The sequence below is a fragment of the Schistocerca americana genome, chromosome 1 (assembly GCF_021461395.2).
Source record: "Schistocerca americana isolate TAMUIC-IGC-003095 chromosome 1, iqSchAmer2.1, whole genome shotgun sequence".
Taxonomy (NCBI): Eukaryota; Metazoa; Arthropoda; class Insecta; order Orthoptera; family Acrididae; genus Schistocerca; species Schistocerca americana.
Genome location: NC_060119.1, coordinates 655,648,525 through 655,674,136, shown reverse-complemented (window position 1 = coordinate 655,674,136; position 25,612 = coordinate 655,648,525). Strand labels below are relative to the sequence as shown.

At 39.7% G+C, this 25,612-nt stretch overlaps 1 protein-coding gene across 2 annotated transcripts in view; it reads left to right on the top strand.

Annotated features, from left to right (window-relative positions):
- The window catches only part of LOC124608258 (TBC1 domain family member 9), a 164,539-nt gene that overhangs the window by 13,979 nt on the left and 124,948 nt on the right, over positions 1-25,612 (top strand). For both annotated transcript variants that reach the window (XM_047139973.1, XM_047139972.1), the window contains exons 3-8: positions 4,985-5,158; positions 17,666-17,762; positions 20,366-20,552; positions 21,048-21,124; positions 21,219-21,275; positions 25,084-25,288. In XM_047139973.1, coding sequence (XP_046995929.1) covers positions 4,985-5,158; positions 17,666-17,762; positions 20,366-20,552; positions 21,048-21,124; positions 21,219-21,275; positions 25,084-25,288 — 797 coding nt within the window. The remainder of the gene's footprint in view (positions 1-4,984; positions 5,159-17,665; positions 17,763-20,365; positions 20,553-21,047; positions 21,125-21,218; positions 21,276-25,083; positions 25,289-25,612) is intronic.

The window sequence follows — 25,612 nt, the reverse complement described above, 5'->3', positions numbered from 1 at the left end:
AACTGTCGCAATTTGACCTCTGCCTCTTAAATACTGGGGCTGACACACATTTCAGTGTGGCTCATGGTAGTTACTCACCTATTGATTTATCAATTTGCAGCCCAGTACTTCTCCCATCCGTCCATCCACTGGAGAGCACATGATGACCTGTGTGGTAGTGACCACATCCCCATTTTCCTGTCACTGCCCCAGTGTCAGGCACATGGATGCCTGCCCAGATGGGCCGTGAACAAGGAGGACTGGGGAACTTTCACCTCTGCTGTCACTGCTGAATCTCTCCCACATGGTAACATCGATGTGATGGTTGAGCAGGTGATTAGCAGAATTGTTTCTGCAGCAGAAAACATGATCCCTGTCTCTTTAGGTGGCCTGAGGCATAAGGCAGTGCCTTGGTAGTCGCTGAAGCAATTAAGAAATGTCGGCGAACTCTACCGCAGCATAAGCGGCACCCTTCCCTGGAGCACCTCATAGCTTTTAAACAGCTCCTTGCCTTTTCCAGATGGCATCACCTGGTTGCCGTCTTGTTGATTTACATAAAGCATACGACACAACCTAATGACATCGTACTCTTGCCACATTATATGAGTGGCGTCTCCGGGGCCCACTCCCGATTTTTATCCGAAACTTTTTGTTGCTCTGTACTATCTATGTACAAGTTGGTGCCTCCCATAGTTCCAACCATATCCAGGCGAATGGAGTCCCGCAGGGCTCTGTATTGAGTGTTCCTCTATTTTTAGTCGCCACTAACAGTCTAGCAGCAGCTGTTGGTGCTTCCGTCTCTTCTTCTCTGTATGCAGACGATTTCTGCATTTCATACTGCCACTCCAGTACTGTTGTTGCTGAGCGTCGCCTACAGGGAGCCATCCACAAGGGGCAGTCATGGGCTGTAGCCCACAGCTTCCAGTTTTCAGCCATAAAGTTGAGTGTCATGCACTTCTGTCGGCGTCGTACCATTCATCCGGACCCAGAACTTTACGTTAATGATGATCCACTCACTGTAGTGGAGACATATCGATTCTTAGGACTGGTTTTTGACACTCAATTGACTTGCCTTCCTCATCTTCGTCAGGTTAAGCAGAAGTGCTGGCGGCAGCTCAATGCCCTCCGTTGCCTGAGCAACATCAGTTGGGGTGCAGATCACTCTATGCTGCTGCAGCTCTACAGAGCCCTTGTCCAATGCTGAATTGACTGTGGAAGTGTGGTCTATGATCCGGCAGCTCCTTCAGCATTGCATTTACTCGATCCTGTGCACCACTGTCAGGTTCGATTACCGACAGGAGCTTTTAGGACGAGTCTGGTGACCAGCGTCCTGATGGAGGCTGGTGTCCCTCCACTGCAGATCAGATGTGGGCAACTGCTTACCAGTTATGCATCACACATTCATAGTTCTCCTGAGCATTAGAATTACCATCTCCTTTTCCCGTCCACGGCAGTCCATCTCCACATCGGTGGCCCAGATCGGGGCTGACGATTGCGGTTCGCGTGCAGTCCCTTCTCTCTGAACTGGAGTCCTTCCTTTTACCACCTCTACTTGTGATCCGTTCACGTACACCTCCATGGTGTTCGCATTGGCCGCAGCTTCGTCTGGATCTTTTGCATGGCCCTAAGGCTCCATTAACCCCGCTGCTCTCTGCTGTCACTTCCTCTCGATTCTTGACATGTTCCGGGGCTCTGAATTGGTTTACACAGACGGATCAATGGCTGATGGTCATGTAGGCTTCGCATATGTTCATGGAGGACGTATTGAGCAGCACTCCTTGCCAGTTGACTGCGGTGTTTTCACTCCAGAGCTGGTGATCGTATCTCGTGCTCTTGAGTACTTCCGCTCATGCCATGGGGAGTCATTTCTCCTGTATACTGACTTATTGAGCAGCCTACAAGCTATTGACCAGTGCTACCCTTGCCACCTTCTGGTAACATCCATTCAGGAGTCCATCTATGCCCTGGAACAGTCCCGCTGTTCCGTGGTGTTCGCGTGGACCCCAGGACACCTCGGAATCCCCAGCAATGAACTTGCTGGCCAAACAGGTGACGCGGAAACTGCATCTGGAGATAGGCATCTCTGGAGCTGTCCTGCGTTCTGTCTTACACCGCAGGGTTTTCCAGCTTTTGGAGATGGAAGGGCATAACAGCACACACAACAAACTGCATGTCATTAAAGAGACTACAGGGAATCAGTTGTCCTCTGCCGCCTCCGCATCGGCCATATGTGGCTAACGCATGGTTACCTACTCCATCGCGTGGATCCACCTCAGTGTCACTATGGTTCCCAAATGACAGTTTTCCACCTCTTGCTGGACTGCCCACTTTTAGCTGCTCTGCGGCATATTTTTAACTTTCCCAGCACCCTGCCTTCGGTGTTGGGTGACAATACCTCCACAGCAGCTTTAGAGTTACATTTTATCTGCGAAAGTGGGTTTTATACTTCTATGTAGGTTTTAGCGCATGTCCTTTATCCTGTGTCCTCCACCCTAGTGCTTTTAGGGTCGAAGTTTTAATGTGTTGCAGAGTGGCTGGCTTTCCCTTTTTATTTCGTGGTTGGCCAGCCACTGTAATCTGCTTTCTTGTTTTACGCTCTTCTGTTTCTAGCGTCTCTGTTTTCTTGTCCCCTTTTGTTCCTTTTAGTGGTCGTTGCCTTCCCTTCGTTCTTGTGGCATTTCCTTTCTTTCCGTTTTGTGTTATATGTTTTATCTGTTTTATTCTCACACTTGTGGCATTGTTTTATTAGGAACAAGGAGCAATGACCTCGTAGTTTGGTCCCTTCTCCTGCCTTTAAACCAACCAACCGAAGACTAAGCCAGTGAAGTCCTCCCAGCTAGGGAAAACCAAGGAGCAGTGAGAAAAATCCAATAAGAAAACCCCTAAGACCAAGGAAATTACGGTGGCACCCATACCACCGCTACCTACAAGCTCTGTATCTGAGGATGGGGTGGAGATTTTGGTGTCCACTGAGGGCCTAGATCTCGCCGGACCCTCAGACACAATGGATATAAACTGCTCAGGCAATAAGTCGGTGGCAGCAGGTGACTCTGAGACATAAACTACCTCACTGAATGCTCCATGCCTTCCCAGTCTCACGATGTCATCCTCCAGTGGAATTGTGGCGGTCTTTTCCACCGCCTGGCTGAGCTACAGCAACTGTTAACCTTTACACCTGCTATCTGCGTTGGCCCCCAGGAAACCTGGTTCCCGGCAATGCGGACCCCTGCCGTCTGCGGCTATAATGGATATTACAGGAACCGTAGTGAATGTAATTGAGGGTCAGGTGTAGTTTGCGTTTATGTTGTAAACTCAGTCTGTAGTGACACTGTACCCCTTCAAACTCCTCTTGAAACTGTGGCTGTCAGAATAAAGATGACACAGGAGATAACTGTCTGCAATGTATATCTTCCTCCAGATGGTGCAATACCCCTGAATGTGTTAGTTGCACTGATTCATCAACTCCCTAAACCTTTCCTACTTTTGGGAGATTTTAATGCCCGTAACCCATTGTGGGGTGGCACTGTGCTTACTGTTCGAGGCAGAGATTTCGAAACTTTACGGTCTCAGTTCGACCTCTGCCTCTTAAGTACTGGGTCCGCCGTGCATTTCAGTGTGGCTCATGATACTCACTCAGCCATTGATTTACCAATTTTCAGCCCAGGACTTCTCCCATCTATCCATTGGAGAGCACATGATGACCTGTGTGTTAGTGACCACATCCCCATCTTCCTGTCATTGCCCCAGCGTCAGGCCCATGGACGCCTACCCAGATGGGCTGTAAGCAAGGTGGACTGGGAAACTTCACCTCTGCTGTCGCCGTTGAATCTCCCCCACACAGTAACAATGATGTGATGGTTGAGCAAGTGACTACAACAATTGTTTCTAGGGCAGAAAATGCGATCCCCCGCTCTTTAGGATGCCAGAGGCATAATGCAGTCATATGGTGGTCACCCGAAGCCACTGAAGCAATTAAGGAATGTCGGCGAACTCTACAGCAGCATAAGTGGCACCCTTCCCTGGAGCACCTCATAGCCTTTAAACGGCTCCATGCCCATGTTCGTCAACTTATCAAACGACAGAAGCAGGAGTGTAGGGAGAGATACGTCACCCGCTTGATGTGGATAGCTATTGGCCCATCAGTCTCACCAATGTTATTTGTAAGCTGCTAGAATGTATGGTATGTCAGTGGTTGGCTTGGATCCTGAACTCGCGTGGTCTACTGGCTCCATGTCAGGATGGCTTCCACCAGGGTCGCTCTACCACTGATAATCTTGTCACTCAGTAGTGATTCTCCAGCAGAAAGAGGTTCCTACTCAATGGTCTGAAGATGACCACTACTGTCACCTTAATAAATAAATAAATCGTGATCAAGACTGTTTTTAATAGTAAATATTTCATTATTCTGTTTCCTGATCCATTTGTTCGTTTTTGCATTTGTATTGGTAATTATGAACATGTTTTCCACTATTAGGTGCTGATGACCCACAGTTTTTTTAGTAGTTTTCAGATTAAAAATCCATATCCCACAACAGTAAGTCAAAATGGGCAGTAGATACTGTGTTTCCATTTGAGAAACAATAGGGAGTTGGTTTTTAAAACACTCTTTAATTAATCTAAAACTACTATGAGCCATATTGTATCACCTGTTTATTTCTTTTGTTGTTCATCCAGTTGTTATCTTCCACGAACATGTTTATTCTCTTTTTTTCATAGTTGAGAGGGCTGAAGACTTAGCATAGAGCTCCAGAGAATAGCATTGGTGCCATGGAATCTCCTTTCCAGACTCCTGTTTAATACTGAATGTCCCACTGTAATAAAGTAGATGCCTGAAAATAAATACCTTAATATTTAATGTTGGAATGATGAAAGAATACTGCTAATTTTCAGTGTATACAGCAACCTTAGTGCATGATATATGCCAAAGAGTTTCTTTGTCTTAATTTTATAACCACAGAAAAGTGAAATTTGGCGAATATTAATTAAATGAAAATTATTTTTAAAGTGATAGCATGCTCTCTGACACATGTGGAAATTGAGAAGGATTGGGAGTGGCTGCAGCGTAACCTGTCTAGCACACTGAGTTCATTTGATAATGAAGATGATGTTACTGAATTCGTCTGCTGCAAAATTCAGTCTGTCATAGCAAACAATGTACCAGATAATCAAGGCATTGATGGTGAGTTCTGTTTGAGTAACTATATTTCAATACTCCTTGAAGCTATGTATTGATACACAGTAAAGAATTTTTGAGTTGTAATAAAGAAGCTGAAATTATTTTTGTTTGAAAACTTTTATAGTGCAGAGAAATTTTGTAGACCATTTCTCTCTCTCAATTTTGTGGTAAAAATTAAACCTAGAATTAAGTTGAATGTGAACAAAATAAGGCATTCATATAAGTTGTTTGCTTATAGTTATGTATAAACTGATCTTTTTCCCAAACCAGTTAATACTTTGCACCTATATTGTATATGGAATGTAAGTAACAGTTTAATATGTGTAATTAATTCATGTATGAATTGAATTGTGAGGTGGCAAAGTTGTAAGAACTGCAACCTTATTTGGGATGGTGGTATTTCAAATCCCCGCCAAGCCTTCTAGATAGATCTACCATGATTTCCTTAAATCGCTTAGGGCAAAGGCCAAGATGGTTCCTTTGATAGGGCATAGCTGACTTCCTTCACCACTTTTCCACTGTTTGAGTTTGTGCTCCACCTGTAATGACCATGTCATTGACTGGATGTGAAACCTTAGTCTTTCATTAATTCAAGCACATACTCAGCTTTATGTATGTATATTGTTTTTTTTCTAAACCCCTGGCATATAGGCCACCTGCCGGCCGAAGTGGCCATGCGGTTAAAGGCGCTGCAGTTTGGAACCGCAAGACCGCTACGGTCGCAGGTTCGAATCCTGCCTCGGGCATGGATGTTTGTGATGTCCTTAGGTTAGTTAGGTTTAACTAGTTCTAAGTTCTAGGGGACTAATGACCTCAGCAGTTGAGTCCCATAGTGCTCAGAGCCATTTTTATAGGCCACCCTGCATGACAGGCATATTGTGTGGGGAGTGTATTGACTTGCAAAATCGAAGCAGGGCAGCCTACATGTGAAGGACAAGAAAGTTTTCCAGGCCCAGCTTGTAGGCTGCCCTGCATGACAGGCACTTGTTGAGTTGGATTTATATCAGCCTGCTTCACTGACTTGCTTTGCATGGTGGCCCATAGGTTAAGGGCAAATAAATGATTTTCAAGCCTTCGGTGAGTGGCTTGCCTTGAATGACAGGCATGTTGTGGGAACAGAAACTGTATTGCAGGGGCTACATGTGCCGATGAGCATAGATGGGGGTGGCGTAACATGGATAGAGGAGGGGATGGTGAGAGGGAGACAGGAGAAAGATATAAGATGTGGTCGGGGGGGGGGGGGGGTGGCTGAAGGAGATGAAGAGACATTGAATGAGAAGGAGGAGATAGGAGATAGATAGAAGTGGGAGGATGAGGTGGACACAGTGGGAGTTGGAGGTGTGTTCAGTAGATGTGTAGAACACATAAGTAGGAAAAGCCGCAGGGGAAAGGATAGTTTAATAGTTTATTATAAATTGAACATGTCTTGTTTATATAGATATGGCTGCCAGAGATATTCCCCTGTTATTTATTTATTTCAAGTTTCTGCTACCAGTCACTTTTTATTTTATGCTTAATCTAACATAATGCAACTCATTTCAAACATTTTCTGTTCATCTTGAGGTGTTTATACATACATACATACATACATATAGAGAAATGTTACTTAAAAGTAAAAAGTCTTAAACTAGATTAATCTAGAATGCTTTGTCCATTCATAGTATGAAAGCTTTCATGACCGGATGTCATATCTTCTGGTAAACCTTCCGGGATGTAAGGTCGTGGTCCATGAAACTCTTCAGCTCCTAACGTTTCGTCCAGAGCTGCGCTGAACATCTTCAGAGGGGTGTTTCTCCTCCGGTGAGTCTTGCCGACTGACGGGTCGGACGTCTGAGAGCGACTTATGTATCGTAGAAAGAAAAGAGTTTCATGGACCACGACCTTACATCCCAGAAGGTTTACCAGAAGCTTTGTCCATTGTTTTTTAGTGTAGCTGCTGGTGTGGCATTTGGGGGGAAGGAGGGGGCAGTGTATGGCCAGAATTCGAAATCAGTGATGTCTAGCCATACACTGCCCCCCTTCCTTCCCCCCAAATGCCACACCAGCAGCTACAGTAAAAAAAACAGTGGACAAAGAGTTCTAGATTAATCTAGTTTAAGACTGCTTATTTTTAAGTAACATTTCTCTATATGTATGTATATGTATGTATGTATAAACATCTGAAGATGAACAGAAAATGTTCGAAACATGTTGCATTATGTTAGATTAAGCATAAAATAAAAGGTGACTGGTAGCAGAAACTTGAAATAAATAATTATCCCACACAGTCATGGTGCACAAACAGAGCCATTATGGCTGAAAATAATTCCCCTGTTATATTTCTCAAAGTATCATGTCACAGGCTTGAAAAAAAATGACATATAGTATCATTTACTAGGTTATTTGTATGATAAAAACTACCAAAAACTAAATGTTTTTGGTGAAATAATAAAATTTTATCTATAATATGTACATCTGTGTCCATGAATGAATGTAGGAATCTTTGTGATTCACAATAACCCATGTGGATTGGTGTTAATGTGTGCACTGAGAGATATCCTGACCATATTATAGTATGTAACACAGTGATATGGATAGAGTGTTACCAGAAAACTGGCTATGAGTGACACTATGTTCGATGCCTCTCTGCAGTGACATACACATCAATATGGGGTGTAGTGCTTGTACAGGGCAGTACCACATGCATGATACCTCTGCCCACAATGGATCAGACTGTCCAACGTGGCTTGCAGTAACAGCTCCCATTGGACAAGGGTACTTTTGAGGTAATCAGTAGTATATGTTGACAGCATTAGGGCTCTACTATTTCAGTTTAGAATATCTCTTGAATATTAAATCATATTAACTCCAGGAATTGAGATGGCCATTCTAGATGTGATTTCCTCCTGTTCCAGATACTCATTCTCTAGGACAGTTGTACTTCCATCATATTGAAAACCATACTGATATGAACAATGAGACAGCTGCACATACAACTGCAGGATGCCTTCCCTAAAGATTGCAGCAGTCCCATTACCTTCACGAATACAAATTGTGCCGCACATGTTTGTATCATAAAACCACACAGACAAAAACATTGGTACAGCCAGAGAGCTCCTTTTCCATAATATTATTAAGTTTAGTAGTGTTGTTGTGTGTCCCAGGGGCTACTAGATGAACACACTTCTATTTACTAATCTAATTATTTATTTTTTGGCATAACTTGTATTTGCTACATTGAAACAAAAGCAAACTGTACTACTACTACGGTGGTAGTAGTAGTAGTCATATAAATGAGAAAAAGATAATAAAAAATTGTTAATAACATAACATAACAAATACCAGAAATAAAAACTGCTTGTATTAAAAAAGTCTAAAATTAGGCTAATTCTAAATTAAGACTATAATTTGATCTGGGTGTCAGTCCACAATATGCATGTTCTACCAAAGCACAGTCTCCTGATCCCATTCTGCATGACACATATTGCTATTTCCTCCCTATCCTAGAGGCATCTCACGTGTGTTGTCTGTGAAGCCTAATCTCTTCTTGTAGCTGGATCTTATCTTTCCAAATCAAATTCCAATCCACTTCTTGACATCTTTGCAGATAATAATTTTTGTTCAGTACATAGTAGAATCCACTGCCCCTGTGAGTTTATAACACACACTGTTCTCTCTCTCTCTCTCTCTCTCTCTCTCTCTCTCTCTCTCTCTCTCTCTCTCTCCCTCCTCCTCCTCCTCCTCCTCCTCCTCCCCGCCCCCCCCCCCCCTCCATCTTTGATATTTGTATGTAGATTACGCTTGAAGAAAATATGCTCAAGAGTCACTGTCAGTCCACAAACATCACTTTATCATTATTTATCCTCTTTAGGTAAGTGGGATATGGGCCATGTCCACTTATAGAGTGAACCAAACCTCTTGAGAGGTGAATTTCACCAATCAACAACCTTTCCTTAACATTAGGAAATATTTCATATACTTTTCTCGCAGTAGTACTGCTTTCCCAGGATCCTTGCCATTATATTAATAACTTATTCATCATTTCCAACTTGCTGTCTGCATATTCTCCTACAATGGCATTAACTTTCTCTGTCCTTTTTTATTAGCCAGTACATTGCACAATTGTGGTGTATTATGGAATCCATTGGCCAGATCCCAAGAATAATAAAAAGAGCACCTGTTGATATTCCCTAAGTAATCTTATCAGTATACTTCCCTCCACTCTTCATATTACCTGGATCAAAGTTGTTATACTCAATATGTGAGCCCATACACTTGGTCTATATCCCATGATGCCTGCTAAGATTTGTTCACAACATTCTTATTAACTGCAAAGGCAGTCTGAATTTTTTTGTGCTATATTGATGATCTTTTGCAAAACTTTGGGTACCTTTACTACAGGTTTGTGGACATTGCAAAATACTCTCTTGTCCAACCTGTGACTAATCCAAGAACAACACATTAATCCACTGTGGGTAAGAAACGGCATTCATCAAGCCATTTGTTGCTTTTGTGTGTTGTGACGGGGTTGCTGCAAAGGCTGGATGTTGGTAACAATTATCTACTGAAGATGGATAGAAGTGCAGCTGGAATAGGTGGCTGGTAGATAAAACATCTTTATTGCTGTTTGTTTATAACCATTGGACTTTAAAGCTTCTAGAATTAATGACCAACAGGATGAGTACACCATCTTGGCATTACCCAGGGCATCTTCCTCTGATCAGACCTTGCTTGGAGGAAGCACTGAGTGTGCAGTTCTGCCGTGGCTGCTGCTGTAAAGAAGTCTCGCATTACTCTGGCCCAGGCATGGTCAGCCTGGTGAAGAACATCTGGCACTGTGAACACATCAGTCTCTCTCTCTCTCTCTCTCTCTCTCTCTCTCTCTCACCCTTAGTAGTGCAGGATGAAGTAGTCCTTCATTGGTATCTTGGCAGAGGTGAGGAGGCTGGACCGCATGTCATAGTCTTCCTTCTAAGCTGCTTAGTGCCTGGATGGACAGCAATTTGTGTCTCAGCAACAGTAGTGGCAGCAGTCAACATGATGTTGGCCAACACAGATTTCATATTACATTACTGCCCAGCTGTTCAGCAATGATAGGGTGGTTCTGAAGCATTTTAAATGCAGCTTCCAGTGCTAACAGTTGAGGAAAAAAGTTTGTTTCTAGGTTACATTGAAACATATCAAAAGGAGCTGGTGTTGTCGCTGAAGAGGAGGAGGAGGATGATGCAAAAGTGGCCAACGGTGAGGAGGCGCAGCATCAACAGATTTCTGTCCATGGTGGTTGGCAAAGACTGCAGCCTGGTTAATGCTCTGAACTGTGGTGGAGTTTTTGCTGTTACATCTCCTCCCTTCTAAGTTTAATATGGTCCTCTGGATTGCTGTTAAAGAGCCCAACTGCAACTGGGAACTGATCCATCTGTCACTAGTTCTAAAATTCACGTTCTGCTTCACAAATTCGGAGTAAACACTTCTTGCACCACTTTTACCTTTGGTGTGTTGTTCTTCCCTTTTTATATAACCTTTATTTCATTTGTTGAGGTTGTCACTTCTTCACTCATGCCGACATGACTGTTATTGACCCACAGGTTAAAAGAACGTAAGGATTGGGTAGGATTTGGACAACTCTGTGTCTGAGGTGACAGTACACAATACTAATTGTTAACAGAACTGTGCAGCCAGCTGATATTGAAGTTCCTATAGTTAAAGAGTTGGTAATGATATGCTATACAATACTTTTTTATGTGGACTAGAAGGTGTTCCTTGTATACATGGCCATTTTGTGCAGCTAATATCTGATCTAAGGAAGCGAAGTGAGCAGGGTTGGGTCTAAAGAGTTACTCAAGTAGGTTAAGTTTTTATCAGAAGGGATATCAAAGGGTATGTTCGGTAGGTAAATTAATGTGTGGATGATACTCAGGGTTGTGGTTGCAACGATGGTGGCTGGTAATTGAAAAGTTGGTCTGGAAATATTGTATTAGGTGCCATTGACCAATAAATCTTGATGGTGTAGCTCTACATACTTTATGACACAGTAACCTCGTTGCTCATAACAAGCGAAAATAATGATCCTTACCATGGATTATAATGAATGCAGTTGTTTCCTTTGGAAAGATTCCATTTTCTCTGTAATTATCTCTTTTGGACGTTCTGTTGTGGTCAGGAGCGGGACAGATTAATTCACGTGACCTAGGTACAGTGTTTACCCATTGTGTGGGACAGCTGGTGATTGGCCTGGTCTGATTGCATAGTAGTTGCTGCCTGGAGAACAGTGCTATGTAATTCTACCATTCATCTTAGATGAATAAACTGACGAAACATAAAATCTCTATCCTTAAAGATAAATACCTACAACTAATGCGCGTGCACACACACACACACACACACACACACACACACACACACACACACACACACACTTGCGCACTAAAACAGCCTACTTGCTGCTCAAGCCTGCACAAAATGGTCAACTACTTGCACATCAGTTCTTATCAAAATAGTTAACCTATTGCACTATGTAACTTTGATGTTTTCCTGCCAGCCTTAGCACTACTGTTTTACTGCCATTGGCAATATTGCAAATAAGATTTCACTCAAAAGTTCCTTCAAATAAGCACCTAAACAAAATGTTTTCCTTGTGTTCATTTAAGAGCCTATTTCACAAAGACGACGCACATTCTAGTTCAGTACCTCCTAAACCATAAACTTAACTATGATGTATATAAGCACACAACCCTAGTAATTAGTAAGTAAACACATAAAATTCACAAACATATTGCATCCTCAGTTATCTTGGAAGTCTCTTGTATTTTATTAGTCCTGCTGATGTCCTGAGTGCATAGTAATGTGTCGGAATAAGTGTACGAGAGACCTGCTTCTTTTGTCTAATTTTTTCCTTCTTTCCCTTTCCCAGGCAAATACGGATTGGTTAGCATACCCATTGTCCGTCATGATACTTTGGTAATACTGATTTTTAAATATGGCTACTTACCTATTATTCCAAAGCTTTCATCTTTGTAACATTGCATGAAATATTTGTTTACTTTTCAATAAATTCTTTGCCAATGATATTATCTTTTCCTGGAGAGGTCTTACATAGCTCAAAAGGAGATAACATCTTCTGATTAAAAACCACCTCACTGGAGTATAATTTTTAAGTTACGTGTCACTGCTACACAAGGAAGTAATGCATACCAGTCATTATGATGACTTAATGTAGTAACTCAATAGTTTCCAAACCATATGATGGACTTTTTCAGCACATCAGTGTGTGTATTGCACTGTTTATAAATTTTTTAATGCGTAATAATCCTCACAACTGCTTTGTTACAACCTGACAAAATTTGTCCCTTGGTCTATCATCACTGCCTCGGGTGTTCCAAACGTTGATACCCATTGGGTAATCATCACATGGGCCACTGTATCTGCCTGTTGGACAGAAAACATGATAAATGATCAGTTATCATTAGCACAAAATGGTTTTCTAATGGTATTTGAGCAAACTGTCTGAGAGTGCACATGCCTACCCTTTGCATCTGTAATCTATGCAGTGTAATCTTTTGACAAATGAGTTTTGCTCTTTGAGCACATTGGATACAATTTTTTATGTAAGGATCAACATCTGTTTTTGTGTCACCAACCAATAATTTTCCCCAACTCTGTGTTCCATAGCCCAGCGGCCACTGTGCCCTGCTAGAATTGAATCATGAGCATTCTTCAACACTTCGTCACACAATTTCATTCACTACTATGCACAACCTACATCTTGTCTTCCTGTTTAGCTCTCCAGCTTCTGTGCTGACTTGTGGATGCTTAGTAAACTGCTGCAGTATGAGTCAGCACTTTGTGGTTCTCGTCATTCTTCTGTATCTACCCGAGCACATTTTTTAGTGTGTATCTTGTGACTAGACTGTCAGTGTTTCCGTGTGAATTACCTGATTGATGTACAACTTCAAAATCAAATTCACTCAGTCGCCAGGCCCTTCTAGTGAGACACCTAGTTGGATCTTTAAGTCCTAGTAACCATTTCAATGCCACATGATCAGTTATTACTACAAATTGTTGTCCATACAAATAACAGTGAAAATAAGTTGCTCCATATATTAGTGCTAGCATTTCTTTCTCAGTGGTAGAATAATTTTTCTCTGCCTTAAGTTGTTTTGATACATCTGCTATTGGATGTTCTCGTCTGTTTACCTCCTAGAATAAAATACATACCTAGGAAAAATTATTAGCCTGGCACTACAACATAATTTGCTTTTAGTAATCTGGAAAAGTAAAAACTGGGCTAGAGGTGAATAAGTTTTTTACTTTTAGGGAAGTTGTTTCATAATCTGGAGGCCATTGAAACATTACTCCTTTCTCCAGTAGTTGGTTGAGGGGTCTTGCAATTTCAGAGAATTTAGAATAAATTTTAGATAAAAGTTGGCTAGGCTTGAATATGAAAGCAGTTCCTTTTGTATAGTGAGTGTCAGATTTTTTTACAGGCTGACTGCTAATCATGTTGCATGTAAATGGCCAAATACTTCATGTAAACACAGCACAAGCTCTTATATATCCTCAGAAAACACAATATCCTCTAAATAAACCCTATATTGCTTTGGTTTTATTCTTCTCAAAACACTAAGGCAGATGACAGTTGCTGTTGTATTTCTCAATTCAAAAGGCACACAACAGTATTGATATGACTAGCTGGACATTGATAATGACTAGCTGGAGTTGAGAATACTATTTTCAGACAGTCTCTAATTGATGGTACCCACTTTTTAGGATCATAGTTTCAAAATAATTAATTGGCCTAGATTATCTTAAGGTCCCTGCAATTGTTTCCTGGTTTAAATTATGGTAGTTGGAATAAAATCTACATGCTTTACTGCCATCTGATGATTTTTTTGGTACAATGACAATGGATGCAGGCCAAGGGTTATTACTCTCTTCTATGATCCTATCTTGAAGCTGTTCATCTATAAACTCTTCCATGACAGTTTTCAAATGCTGTGGGACTTGGTGCAGTTTTTTACAGACAAGTGACTTATTCCCAGGGAATATGATATTTTAATAGTGTGGCAGGCAGCAGTCAAAGAGGATTGAATAACTTAAAATATTCCTCTAATGGTCTCACCGTGGCCCCCTTACTTTGTATCTCTAGACGTTGCACTTTCCTTGTCAGTGCAGTTAAATAGACAGACTGTCCAGGCATTGTACAGATCAATGTGAAAGTCCTATCTTGTTCATCTTCATCCAGTACTTTGAAGCTAGGCATCAGAGAATTGTGCCAGCATCACCTCTTAGGAATTAAAGTTACCAATACTGACAGGCACAACTCTGCTTCCACCAATTTCCCTTACCTAGGACAAACTATGTCATGTGAAACATTGTGCTTTATCTAATTCCTCATTCTCAGGCAAAGGATCAAATATACACAAAGAGTTTGCCAGAAGATCAGCTCCTACATCAGGCCAGATTAATTTTTCAGTACTGTTCGGTGTGATATATTGTGAGTTGGCTTTAAAGTATGTTGTACACATTTTAGGTGGCCTTGAAGAGATCCTTGCAACAGTAATGATTTTTCAGTGATAATCCAAATATGAAAACAGTTGTATACTATGTTGTTCTAAGTCAACTTTGGCATGATGTGCAGCTAGGAAATACGTATAAACAGAGTATGACTTCATAGCCATTTATAATCATAGGAGAACTTCTACCCTAACCTGGAAGTTACTTTCCCCCACTCAGAATCCTATCACTGCCAAACTTAGTGAATCAACATGACCCCTACCTATGCCATTTAATCTCCAGCTTGATGGATTCAATTCTACTTTAGAAGGTATATTCCTACTTGCCACCAATATGAGAGATCCAGTATCTAATTAAAAATCTGCAAAATTTTCCTCTCACATAATCAGAAAAAAAGTCTGCACCTGATTCCACACAGAGGTGATGTGTGTTAATTCTCACTGGGAGTGTGGTACAAAAGAGAGACTGTCCACTGTCCCTTTTACCAGGGGATGTGAGGTCTTGCCCTGTGACCAGTTTCTCTCTCTCTGCAATCTTCTGTTTGTACAATTCCATTCAGAATGTCTGAAACATTTACATGTGTGATACTGTTGTTCCCTTCAGTTACACTTCAACCCTAAAACATTTGATATCTGTATTAAATTTTACTCCCTTTTCCCATGGTTTGGTGACCACATCAATTTCTGTTAGTGCTGCCACAGTTTCTGTTGCTTCATTCAGAGTCTTTGAGAATTCCATACAAACCATATCTGACATTTCTGGCAGTAAACTCCACAAAACACATCAAGCAGTCTCTGTCCAGCTTCCTTTAATATGACCTTACTAGCTTTATCATCTTCAGAGAGCTCTTATGTTTTGGTATTAATTTTGTGAATGTGATAAAAAAAATTCTCTGTCGATTCTCCGTGTTTTGGAATTATCCCTTTAAGCTGCTCATGGTAGTATCTCAAGGTATTATTCCTCTACCAACCCGTGCCTCAAGTCATCCAACAGCTGTGCTTACCTTAATTTCTTGTGGCACATTACATATGCCCTAGCATCTCCTGTTAACATTGGTTTAACTACGCTTAGTTTTTGTTCATTATTCCAGTTTCCCAACCTGGCAGCTGTATCCAAATTGTCAATAAAATTGAAGATATATTCCCCAGATTTCCCGGAAAATGGAGTAAACAACAAAGCGATGTCAATGTTGGAGAAAGTTGCACTAGGATATGACCATTCCCTCCTTTTCTCTTAGCTGTGCTAATTCTGTGTGCAACTGAGTTACTTGATCTATCAGATTCTGAACACATTTTGAGCCAAAAGTTGTTTAGCCATATTGCCTATTTACTACCATCATAAGGATACAATTCATCCAAAAAATAATGTAGAAGAAAGAATAGGGATAGGGAGACAACCACAGTGGTCCAAAAACAAACTTTAAAGTCTTCCGGCTGTGTATCTTTACCTTCAAAAGTTTTTCCAACACCAGTTATAGCAGAGTTGCTGGGATAGCTGGATGTGGGCGGTGATTCTCTACCAAATATAGAAATTCTGCAGAAGTAGGCAGCTGATAGATACGACAACATCTTTACTGTTGTTTGCATACAATCATTGAGCTGTGAAGTTGCTAACATCAATGACAGGTGAGGTGAATATGCAATCTCATTGTCGCCCAGGCTGTCATCCTCCAGTCTGACCTTACTGGAAGAAGTGCTGAGTATGCACTTCAGTGGTGACTGTTGCTGTGTCAACAAGTCTGTCATTGTCAGTCTGTAGCATGGTTAGCCTGGTGAAAAAGTCTGCTGCTGTGAACACATCAGGATTTGTCTTGCCCCTAGTGGTCCAGGGCAAAGGAATCCTCCATTGGTCTTCCATGAAGACGGAACAGAAGTGAGCTGTCTAGCACCTGCATGCATTTCAAAAGTAGGTGATGGTAGTGGCAGCAGCATCATTGGCATAGTGTTGACCAACACATAATGGATTATTCATTAGTTCCCAGCATTTGATGATGAATGTTGCAGAAAGAATCTTATTTCTGGGTTAAGTTGAAATGTCTCGAGCTGTGCTTGTGTCGTCACTCAGAAGGTGAACAACACGAAAGTAGCCCAACTCTGAGGACTTACAGCATCAACAGGTCTCCATCTGTGGTGGTTGGCAGAGACTAAGCCCCGATTATAAATCTGGACTGTGGTGGATTTGAGGCCATTACAAGATGAGGAATATGTGGGCTGATTGCTGTGTATTCAGAATCAACTATTGAAGCAGATAATTTCAAATTTGATAGGAGATACATGACCCAAGGCTACCAAAGCCTCTGTGCCAGTTAAGACATCTTGGAGCACTCAAGGTGAGATAGTGAACCTGGTGCTGGATTGTAGTATGTGATTGGACTTTCTTGCCAGTGAATATTCTCCACAGCTGTGAAATTACAATATGGGGAATACTAAACTGTTGGCTCACCTGTATTATTTGTGATCTACCTCTAATCTGTCATTGATCCTGCAAAGCATTGTGCCATCAAGATCCATTTTGTATGTTATCATACTTCCCTTTAAATCAAATTCTGTGTCTCAAATGCCCACAAAACATTCAGTCCTCTACTGAAGGCCACTGACCATGCAAAATGTTGCAGATGCACTAAGCAGGCTCATACAGGTGTGCCTTACATGTTTTCATGTTATCCTATAACACTGTAGTTCATGCAGTGCACCAAGGTGCAGGATCCCCCCCCCCCCCCCCCCAATGGATCTCTAAGACATGAGGACATAGGGTAAAAGGGGCTGATTGCTACTCATCAAGTAACCTGTCTGACACACACACACACACACACACACACACACAGTGGAATGGCAGGGTTGAATGAGAGATCATTAGGCATACACAATATCAGTGGTGGAAAATTTTCTTTCTGTAGCTGGCTCATTCACAAACAATATGACGACACACTTTGATTTATCACTTATTTCATTAAAATTGAGTTGCGTGGGTTTTTCATTTAATTACACTGAGATAAATTTAATTTTGTCTGTCTTTCAGATGAGGACACACAATCGTTCAAAACTGTATCTTTCAAGTTTCATCGTCTTTTCAATATGCCTCCTGAAGAGAAACTGGTCAATTATTATTCATGCAGGTGCGTATGTTCATTTATAACTAGATAGTTCACTTACTCGTGTTGAAAATATTCATAGGAAGTTATCTGTTGTTATGATGAAATGAGTGGGTGTCACACTCTTCTTATAGCAGAAAAACACTGAAATTTTACTAGAGGGACAGCAAATGTTAATTACAGTACCTCCTGAAAAATTGGTGCATTTGTATGCTTTTTTTTATCTGTGTACATGGTGCCAGTCATGTAAAGTAATACTTTTCTTTCATTATGAGGGTTAGTGGCATATTGAGAGTGATACTTTCATTCACTGTACTTGCCATTATTTATGCTCTGTCATTATTCACTGTAATTTTCCAGTCCTGTTTGGAAGTTTTAGAGACTGGGAGAAAGCTTAAAAAATAGTTAGCATCAGTTTTTACTGTTAAGAGAAATTGGTGGTCTGTTTTGAGATATACAAGACTGTTTATAGTCATTAATTTATTCACACATGTTCAATACCTTAATAAAGTAGATCCTTCTAGAATTTTGAATGAATTAAGTTACAGATAAGACAGAAGTGGCTACTGCAAGCAAATTCTATGTATTATACTAAATACAGATTATGAGTAGTGTTCATCTACTCACACTGGTAATTGTAGGAACCACTATTTATTTAGGAGAATAAAAGCCATTGCTTTTACTCAAAACTCTAGCTGTAGTTTTTATTAACTATTTTATACTAAGCATATATGTAACTTTAATTATGTCAGAGACCAATATTAGCTATGTACGCATTGAAAGAGTTAAAAACCTGTCCAATATGAACATCAGTGTAAAGTGGAATTTTCAACTCTGACAAGTTGATAATTTTCAGGAGAAGTGGCTAATGAGATGTCCTGTTGCTTTGCTTTTTAATATTGAGAGATTTCTAGTATGCTGCCTGATGTCTGCATGTCACCTTTTGTAAATTCCTGTACTAGCATATATAACTCCTATATAAACTGTAGACATAGCCCATATGGAAATTATTTCTACTGCCATTACAGAGTTACACATTTCCATTGTTCATCATAAATTCATTCTTATTATTAATGATAAATCCCATTGGAAAGAAAATGTATTGGCATGCAAGTGTAAGAATCCAGAGGTTCCTGAAGAGGCCTATGCCAGGGACTTGCTCATTAATTTTATCCAATATTTTTACTAGGTAACTAAGATAGCTTTAGGTTAAATACTTTCTTGACCTTAACTACATTGTACTAGATAATTATGCCATAGGACTGTATTGAGCAAAATTATGCCAAGTATGCTAGCAACACAGTAAGAGAGATTTCTAAGTGCAGAGCAGCTAGAACTGACTTTTTGGTTATCTTATCCTCTAGCACATGCCACTTCAGTATTTATTGTGGATGCTTAGGAATTTTACATGTGGAGTTCCATTTAGTGTGTGCTCATTGGTCTTTACTACTGGTACCCAAAAGTATTTAGTTGTTTTGTATTGCTTAATATGAGTTTATAGTCAGATTAAAAATTAAGTTTCTTGCTGTGACCAGTTGTAAGACTGTTCCACTACTTTCCTGGCTGTATATGGTATGTACGGCCACTTTATCAGAATATATGTAGTCCTTCAGTGTCCCAGGTAAATCATTTATGTAGTCCAAGTACTGAAACTTGCAGGACACCATATTTTATGTTTCCCTCCTCTGATATTAATTTTATTACTGTTTCAGCATTTTTAATGCAACCTTCTGTTTTGTGTTTTTGAGGCATTATTCCAGTGACACATTTAGGGAATTTCCTGACATTTTAGTTCCCTCATAGAATATTATGATATACACAAGTAGAAGCCTTAGAACGATTACAAGAAAATGTAAATTGGATCATTTTTCTTACTTAGTTTTACCAGAACTGAGTTAGTGAGATCATTGCATTTTCTGTACAGAAACTTTTACAAAATGCCAACTTGGTCCTTCTGTTCTAAACGGCACGTGTGTCCAGCAATGTACTAGGAACAGTGTAAATGGTTCATTTCATGTAAATACTGCCACATTATCTGTGAATACTATAGATAACTGGCACTAATACCTGTGTTGCCTTTCACAGGTGTAACATATCCAAAATCTTCAGTTAGCCTATGCGAGGGAAGTTACGTGCTCCATCTCTCTGTTAATGTATAAACTTTGTTGTTTGTGTTGTTACATTTTAACTGTTCGTGCATCATACGTTCTGTGGACCAGCTCAACAGTTGCCTGAAGGAGTATAAAAAACTGTTTAAAATACACACCAAGACTGGCCCATGTATGAGACCAATAGTCATTAATCTGCTGTGCATATGCAATCAAAGTCTTTGCCTTGAAGCTATTATGCTGCAGCTATATGAGCAGCTGGTTGACCCATCATCTAGTGCTCTCAAAGATTCGGAACACTTCAGGATTTGTCTGTAATATGCTGCTTTGCACATGTTAGGAGAAAACTTTATCATTTGCAGCAGTTTGTGGTTGTAACTCTTTAACTCAGTGGAGTTGATAGCTGGCAAAAGCTTGAGAAATATCTTGGTTGGCATGGCTTGAAAGCAGAGAGAATTCTTTTCAACTAATTCACTTTCATGGAAATAAGACAAGCTTTTAACATTTCTTGTATTGCAGCTACTGGAAGGGTCGTATGCCACGTCAGGGCTGGATGTATTTATCCATCCATCACTTGTGCTTCTATGCCTATATTCTTGGTCGTGAAACCAGATTAGTTATCAGGTGGACTGATATTACGGAACTTGACAAAACAAATAGTCTGCTTTTCCCGGATTCAATTCGAATTGCAACAAGGGAGAAGGAGGTGAGTTTACAGAATTAAGTTTTCCCACTGCAAGTCTCCTCCATAAAATAATTTCATGTTGTACTCTAAATGTGATATACATATTAAAATATAAAACATCAAATTGGCAGATATGAAATTAATACTGCATTCATTTTTTTCCTTGGTATATATTTGTCTTAAACTTTAAGTCTTTAACTTAACATCAGCTTGGAATAGACGATAAAGTTTTCCATATCTTACATAACTAAATGTATTTACGCAACAGCTTTAAATTTTTGCTGTTTACAATACCATTTAATAAGGATCATTTACTACATTATGCTGAATATGTATAAAAATTTTATTTAATGAGTGCTGTTCTACTCCTTCCACTCTTCTTCTATCTTTAACCTCTCCTGCAATTTCTCTCAAATTTATCAGTATACATTAGTTTTTATCTTCATCAAATAGCAGATGTGATGTCATAATATTTTGTAAACTGAGATTCAAATAATAAAATTGGTTCTTTTTCAGTATTACTTCTCAATGTTTCTGCACAAATCGGAGACATTTGCCCTTATGGAGCAGCTCACAAATCTGGCAATGAAACAGTTAGTATTATGCTATGCAGTCCATATGTAAATTAATATTAAGAGAAATGTATTATTAAACTTAAATGATAATTCCTGTCTAAACATCTTTCAGGCTAATTGATGAAAAAGGGGGATATAACGAAGACAGAGAGCTGTTAAATAAGTTAAGGTTAGTAAAAAATGTAAAATTACATATGCAGTAGAAAGTACAATATAAGAATATACAAATCTGTAATTTCCATATATAGTGCCACACAACTTTCGTGAAGTTGAATTACTGAAAAGTTGAGCAATGAGTTTCTTTTGATTAAGATACCACACACATGCTGTCAGCTGTTTCAGTCATGAGACATGCAGTAGATTTATTGGTTCAATTAATCCCTCCCCCCCTCCCCCCCCCCCAAAAAAAAACCACTGGAAGTGGTTCAGCAGCTTGTTTCAATGGAATGTTACACTGCAAACCATCAATGCGCACTAACATAAACTGATGAGGTTTTCGCTTGTTGCTGGGTTCAGCAAGGCTCAAAGGATAAGAGTAGGCACTGGTTCCTTTAGTCTTCTTTTTGAAAAGGATTGTCTAACTCAGGCGTGGGTCCAGGATTCGATTCTTTCTTTCTCTCTCTCTCTCTCTCTCTCTCTCTCTCTCTCTCTCTCTCTCTCTCTCTGTGTGTGTGTGTGTGTGTGTGTGTGTGTGTGTGTGTGTGTGTGTGTGTGTGTGTGTGTGTGTGTTTGGGGGGGGGGCACAGTTTTACTGAATTTGCCCCTTCCCCCACACCCCTCAGTTCTAGCATGGTACACATGTGTAAAATATTTTAATAATAAATAGTTTGTCATCATAAAACATTTTAATTTAATAATAATACATTGCTTATACCAGTGAATAGCACAGTGCTCGCAAGCCATTCCCTTATAATTAGCACTTCCCCCTCCATCTGAAATTGCACAGTATTGTCAGTGTCTGTCATGCTGCGTACAGTTTTTTTTTTATCAGCATTTTAGTGGGATAATGTCCCTCCAACTGTTTCCTCATAGCCTAGTCTCTTGCCCCTTCACTTCCTGTCCAACTTCGAAGAGGTATCACAATTTCTCTAATCCATTTACTCACAGTAGTTTGTTCAGATTTGCTCTCCATAAAAATTTTCTGTTGGTCAAGTTGTCATTTTGGTTAATACTAAGTCTATTATTCTGCTTCAATAAGTAAATAAGTCAAAACAAAGGTAGTAATCTTGCTCGACATTTCACTTTTCTCCATGAAGCAGCACAGAGACATTAGTCTCATGATGAACTGTGTGCAGATAAGTTAAGAAGAGAGATTCAAAAGTTGCCTGGATCATCAAGTTTTGAAGAAATTAGCAAAAGCTCAGATATCCTTCAGCAACAGTGTACTCATGAAAGAATGTGCAACAGAAATGGTAAAAGCTGCTGAGCACTTTAAAACACCTGCTTTGTTCTGTAGTGGCTGTAAAATTTGAATTATTGATGTGGAATAAGCATAAAAAGAAACTAGACAATTTAATTCCAAACTGTCAGTATTATTCTTTGTCTATGGATAAGTGTCATTTCCCAAGTTGCTGCAAATGGAAACAAGAATATAAGGAAGTAAAATCTTCAAGATTTAAATCCATCATTGATGAAGTCACCAAAGAGTTTCATAGTTCCAGAATGCACAGAATGTGCATTGATATGAAACTTCCTAGCAGATTAAAACTGTGTGCTGGACTCAGACTCGGACTCAGGACCTTTGCCTTTCTCCGGCAAGTGCTCTATCAACTGAGATAACCAAGCATGTGCATAGGTAGTTCAGTAGGTAGAGCACTTGCCAGCGAAAGACAAAGATCCCGAGTTTGAGTCTCAGTCAGGCACACAACTTTAATCTGCTAGGAAGTTCCAATTCCATAATTGTTTTAAAGATTTTAAATCATTAGACCTGGTTATAATTTTGTTTAATATTCAGTGAACATTAGTCTTTGAAGTGATCTTCAATAAGAAGTGTGTAGTTTACAAAATGATCCATGCATGCTATTCAGAACAGAAAGATATGTCACACTGTTTGAAGTCATGCCCCAAGAGCGCTATCCAAAACTCACAGGCTTCACTCTTAAAGTAAAAATATTTTTTCTGATCAGCATATGTTTGAGAAAGAACTTTTCTACAATTACATACATTCAATCTGCTCAGCATAATGCAGCGAGCGATAAGTTGCTTGGATGTGAACTTCATTTCACTGCAGTGCATACTGAAAGTTGTATTACAGAACTTGTCAAGACAAAGTTAAATAAAATTAACCTAAATATTTAAATATCTCATTAACGTAAGCTCAAGAGTCTGTGATAAATAAATAAATATGGCAATTATAGTAATTTCTTATGCGACTTACATATAGGGATTAGATAGAGCTCATGATCCTATGATGACTTAAAATTGTCCCTGCTGTTGGTTGGTGTGGCAGTGTTGGACCGTAATGGCAACACACGAGTTAAGTTGGGGGAGGGGGGGGGGGACTCTTGCCAAAGGGGAATGTCTCATGAGCCATGCTTTGCAATGCCTCATTTAGCATAATGCCTAAGAAATTGCAAACCTTTGAAAACTATATGTCTGAAAGCTTTTGAAGTACATTTTTCACATGAATTATGGCAACACCAACTCTCACAACTTTGATAATGCCACGATTTGCGCAACATATGGTCAAAGTGCCACTCACAAATGTAAACACTGACCTGTGAACTATATCTACATGAGCACGTGTATAAGAGGAATGCTGTTTAATTTGTTTTTGCTTGCATTTGGGACATCAGTTTTTCTGGTTCCCACATCCCACCCAACACCACCTTCCTTCCTTAGTGGAGGGCTTTTCTCTTTCCATCTTGCCTCAACTTTGTGTGGTTTGCCAGTTGTACCAGTGCATTCATGCACTATATTAGATTTGTTGTAGACAGCAGACATGGTCAGCCTGTGGATGTATGTATTTGCTTCTCTACATGGCAGTCACATGCTGACCATTCAGCTATAGAGGCAGACTGTTGCGTCAGACAGAAATGTTGGACTACAAATGATTTTCAATATGTAGTTTCATATAAGAACTACTAAAACACCACAATTATGCAAACCTACCAATTGTTGAAGTTAAATGCTACTTAAGTTTCAACAAAACTATTGTTCAAGCATCTGCCAGTTGGGTCTGATAACTCCTAGAAAATTTGTGGTTGAAAACTTTAGTAAGTTTACGAGGAAAAAGTTCTTTCAAATGAGTGTCATGTGGTTACTTAAAATCTCTTTCTCTAAAGTAGCTATGGCTCTGAATCTGAATGTTTGTTTGAATGGTGCTTAACACTGACTATTAGAGATAGGAATGGGTATGTTATGGTTGTATTTTGTTTAACTTACAGTACAATACTAGACAAAATAATATTTATAAACTAATCATTAATAATATTTTTCATACACTTCTTATGCGTTCATGATAAAGATTCGCTTTACAGAGTGGTACTTTCTACACACCCTTATCTTGCTTGTAGTTATGAGATGTCCACTCCTATGGAAGGTACAGAATTCTTAATGTTTTGACTGCTGATAATTGGTTCAGTAACTCACTAGTGAAAAGTTTTTTCCATAAGACACCTGGAGTAAAAGTATTGTAGTATTCTTCACTTGTAATAATGGCAGAAACTGATTTCAGAACCTTTAGGCACTAATAAGATGAACATAATACTATTGAAATTTTAGTAATGTCTTGTCCATAAACTTATACATTAATCTATTAATACTACAATTTGAAATAGAAATATACCTAAAAATGAATGAGACTAAGAGGCATAAAGCTATTTCCAGTACAGTAATGTGTCCAGTATTACATCTATGCATTGATGGTAATGTAATTCATATAACCAAACCATGCACAAGTTAAATTTTATGTATGTGCAAACACATTTCCAGTACATGTGACTTTATAATCTATTATGCAGTTAATGCTCTTCCAGTAAGAATGTACCAAAGAAGCCATCATTCCTGAAGCGTGATCTTGATGCTAGAGCTCACTCAGAAGCATATCGCTTGACATTCCGGTTACCAGCTAGTGAGAAACTGGATGGTAGTATAGATGCTACGCTATGGACACCTTATAACAAGCGGCATGTTTGGGGACGCATGTTTCTCTCCCAAAACTTCATATGCTTTAGCAGCAGGGTGAGTCAACTTAGAATAATAAGGATGAGTGGTTTAATATCATTTTGTGAGTATAAATGTGAACAAGTGCAAAGGGCCTATTAGACATTCATGAACTTCTCTTCATTCTTTTGGATCTTTTGTTACTGTTTACTACTTCATATATGTCAACTTTTTTACAGTTCACAATGTGCACATTTCTCATTTTCTTTTAGGCACATCTTGAACACATCTTGGATGCCTTGAATATCTGCTCTAACATCAGCCATACTGTTTACTAAGAATTTGTAATTGCCGGAAGAATGATGATGTTTTCACAAGTCCATCATCTGAAATCTATATTTT